At 45.8% G+C, this 4,424-nt stretch overlaps 1 protein-coding gene across 1 annotated transcript; it reads left to right on the top strand.

Annotated features, from left to right (window-relative positions):
• Positions 1–2,025: 2,025 nt before the first annotated feature.
• LOC311039611 (CTD nuclear envelope phosphatase 1A-like) lies at positions 2,026–2,748 on the top strand (the record flags this gene model as incomplete). The annotated part of the gene is made up of 1 exon (XM_084049550.1): positions 2,026–2,748. The coding sequence occupies one exon, from the start codon at positions 2,026–2,028 to the stop codon at positions 2,746–2,748; it is 723 nt and encodes a 240-aa protein (XP_083905676.1).
• Between the last annotated feature and the right edge of the window lie 1,676 nt (positions 2,749–4,424).

A 4,424-nucleotide genomic window follows, 5' to 3' on the forward strand; every position in this document is an offset into this window, starting at 1 on the left:
CGACTTTTGAAAAATCGTTTCTTTAAAGCGAACATTTGTAACTCAAATCTTTGCTTCTGGGTGTCCTTGGAGCAAAACATTTTACAAATGTCCGCTTTAAAAAATATATATTCAAAGATTTGCAAAAAATTGCATGATTTTTCAAAAATAGCAGATCTACAAGCTCATGAGCTATGAGCTTGTAGATCTGCTATTTTTTAATAGCCAAAGAAATCTTAAAATGACACATACTGTATGAGTTCCCGGATTGAAGGGGTTAAGCAGCACAAACATGAAACGGGCAGTAATAAAAGTGCGATCGCCACAGGTGATGAGAGCTGTCGTTTAGAGAAGGTGTGTGGGCGATGGAATGGGGCGGGTGTTGTCCATCATTTTAATAGGTACCTTCTCCGAATGATTTTAACTTCCGCAGCATAAATAATGCCACATCGATCGCCGGTTTAATGGCACCGGAGAGATATTTGTCAAAGCTGCAACAGCTCACCATTTTATTTATTTATTATAAATGTTATGTGGGCAGGTTATAGCAGCAGGCCAGCGAGGGACACGGGTGCACAGTATGTGTCTCGTGGGCACGCAAGTCTGCTTCTTCTAATCAATAAGTGTCACGGAACACAGACGTTTAAGTGGGCCTGGGTTTTGCTTCAGTAGCTCTTGGACAGATAAGCAATGAACATCCAGGACCTCCCGACAGAAGAGGCCCAGAACCTGGCCCATTCTAGGGGTGTTTCTTTCCACATGTTTCTGTCCCTCTGGGAAGGCAACAGGTACACAGTCAAATCCGGAGTGTTCATTTGCTACACTCTCAGAGTTATAGGGTCCATTTTTACACGCTCAGAACAGAATATGAATTCTCATAGTCACTGTGTTGTACACATTCATATACTCATTGCATGTCATGCATATTTGTTCGCTCACTCAGAGACAGAATTCTATAGCTACAGTATCTTATATTATTTTACTTTAACTACCTTTTTTCTTATACATCTTAGTTTGGTTCTTGAATCTTAACCTGAATAGGTTTACCTTATCTTATCAGGTCTTAATATGCCTCATGATACGTGTAAAACTGATAATCGGCTGCTTGTTTAGAACCGGACTCAAGAGCCACTGCGAGGCCTAGCTGGGTTGTATGGCCAGCTAGGCGTCCTGGTACTCTAAAGAGAGTTAAGATGATCTTCGAGCGTCGCTGAGGACACTGGATTAACCATGGCATCCAGGGTCCTTTTATACGGCTAGTTGTGCCCCCTGATGTCACTACAGTGATGTCAGGTGGTGTCAGGCATATCCATATACGGAGTGGGCTGTATGCCCAAATCTGGGACTATGATGTCAGTCCTGGATGTTTCTCCACATATGGAGTTTCCAGGAGGGATTCGCTGATGTCAGACTCCGGTCTCTATGACGACTTTGTAGGTCGATCGTCTCCATTTATGGGGATCTCCATATATAGTAAGTATGCCCTGAACATTCGCAGGGCTGCGCAACGGGCGCACGGGGGGGGGGGGGGGGGGGGGGGGGGTGGAGCAGAGAGGGGGGGGGGGGGGGGTAGACAGTATAGAGCCTATTATAGACAGTATAGAGCCTATTATGTGCCTTATCGGATCGGAATTAATCGGAATCGGATCGTTTTTTATGCTGCCTGATCGGAATCGGATCGCAAAAACCTTGATCGCAGCACCTCTATTCAGTGATGTCACAACAGGTGTTCTCCATCAGCTGTCAGCAGCGAAATTCACATAAATTTCACTGATCACTGATTGGCTGTGGTAAGAGCCGTGACATCACTGATTGGGTGTGGTTTAGAGCCATGACATCACCGATTGGATGTGGTATCAAGCGCAACATGAGGGATTAATGGGCCACAAGTGTGCAGAGCAGCGAGCTATGCAGATGTTTGCCTGGCCTCCTCATTTGAATTGTCATACTAGAGGAACACTGCAGGGTTTTGCCATCCCTAAAGAGTTAGCATATCACACAAGCTAGCACGTTGCTTGTAACTGAAGACTCGCTCCTGTGGGGGTCATGCTGAAGAATTTCACGTTCCTCGGCATAACATCCACAATATGGGGATTCATCTTGTACATGCTCAAGAAGCATCTGCGACTGCCGATGCGCTACGGGCAGCAGCGATACGACCCTCTGCCTCTGTCACCCACGCCCGGAGACAGACTCAACGCCGTGAAGAGGAAGATCCTTGTTTTGGACCTGGACGAAACTCTGATCCACTCCTACCCCGACGGCATCGCCAAACCCAAAATGAGACCCCCGCCGGATTTCATCCTTCAGTTTGTCACTGATAGTAAGCACCCGGTTAGATTCTTCGTGCACAAAAGGCCGCACGTCGACTTCTTTTTAGAAGTGGTGAGCCGCTGGTACGAGCTGGTCGTGTTCACGGCTAGTTTGGAGGTCTACGGATCGGCGGTTGCAGACCGGCTCGACAATAACAGGAACATCCTGAAACGCAGGTATTACAGGCATCATTGTACACTGGATCGAGGTAGTTATATTAAAGATCTGTCCATAGTACACGATGACCTCTCCAGCATTGTTATCCTGGACAATTCACCTAGAGCGTATCGCAGCCATCCAGACAATGCAATACCTATCAAATCCTGGGTCGACGAGCCTGGCGATACAGCGCTTCTCAACTTGCTGCCGTCGTTGGACGCACTAAGGTTCTCCGCCGACGTCCGCTCCGTCCTCAGTCGAAACCAAAACAAAACACGGACTTTTGCAATTGGCTGAATTGGGAGGGGCCCATTGCCTAATTTTAGCTGGCTTCCACTCTGCCCTCCATTCCCACACCACTGCACCAGCCCCTTTGCTACACACCTGTACGGGTCCATTTGGTTCCAAAATATCAATAATGTAGCTGAGACCCCCTCAAGGACCCCCGTGGGTCAGCGGACCCCACTTTGAGATTGAGAACCACTGGCCTAGCTAATAGGATGAATAGTACCAGAGCCCAAAAACTACTGGCGGGCCAGCTGTTATTTTTCTTGATTCTTCAATTGCAACTTTTTTCCCCAAAACAAAATGGAGTCAAACGATATTTCCCACATTATTTCCTCTCGACTCTGTGCCATATATAAGACTTTGCATCATGTCAACAGATCACTCTTGTAAACCCCACAAAGCCACCCGGGCAGTGGAAGATATATGACCAACCCCTTTTTTAGATGGGTCTTCAGTGAATTCCTGTTTTTTTCCTTCACTAGAACGGATATCGTTGCTGTCGGGCAGAAACCTCTCATCTCCATATTCTAACTTTTTGTGTTTATTCGTAAATTAATTCCCTACTTGATCATACTACAGAGTCACACAAAAGTATCAAAAGTAGCAGATCTGCAAGCTCAGAACGCGGTGCGAAGCGACACGTTTTGAGCTTGTAGATCTACTATTCTGAATTTGAATGTTGAAATAGTAACAGTTTTGGACATATTAGGTTTCCACCCGACAGAGACGATATACAGTATGTATGTGATGTGAGGACGTTTTGCTTGCTCTATATACCATCCACAGACATCTTTGAATACATACCTGTGCATACATCTTTTTTAAAACCACAATCATCGCACTTTCCCCTAAGCTCCTTGTGTGGAACTCAGTTATATAGGTTGGACCGAAAAGGATGTGTGTAAGAGAGAGAGAGAGAGAGAGAGAGGAGAAAAATAATGGTTCATCTAACTATATCTATACATTCTAGAAACCTACAGAAATTGTTCAAGCTTTGCGTCACATTTGTGCCGCTGCACCAATATAAGTGGTAACATGCACAATAGAACTATTATTCTAGCACCGGCTTTGAATGCTATCAATGCATTGAATGGGAGATTATCACGTTTTATCAGACCATTGAATGGGCGAGTAGGCGACGAGTAGGCGATATACGGACCTAGCCGCGATTTGTCAGACCATTCATTGGTCGTAATCAGGAGCTACTGACCTACTTGGAGGCGGAGCAGTCCCCACAACAAGATTTACGATTCTGTGCCTATCGGCACATAACTCCAACGGCGCTGAGTAGACGCAGGCGAACGTCGCGAACGTCGGGCTCCAGTTCGCCTGAGACTGCGCGCCTCCGTCATGGTCCGAAACCAAAACCAAAACCGAACTATTTAAGTCATCTCCGTTGGTAGGTCAGTATGTCTTGATAACACCCAATGAATGGTCTGATAAATCGCGGGTAGGTAATGTACTGTAAGTAGGTCGCCTACTTTGCCCATTCAATGGTCTAATAAAAGGTGATAATGTCCCATTCAATGCATTGATAGCATCCAAATCAGGTGATTCTAGGCCCAATGGCTAATGTTGCTGATGGGTGGAAAATGTGTCAATCGGTTGTATGCAGGGGTTATCGTCATGCTGGCTTGTGGTGGCCATTTTGGTCAGAATTCTATTTTTGCTATGGACATACAAAT

This window comes from Gymnoscopelus microlampas (genome assembly GCF_963454915.1).
Source record: "Gymnoscopelus microlampas genome assembly, chromosome: 23".
Lineage (NCBI taxonomy): Eukaryota > Metazoa > Chordata > Actinopteri > Myctophiformes > Myctophidae > Gymnoscopelus > Gymnoscopelus microlampas.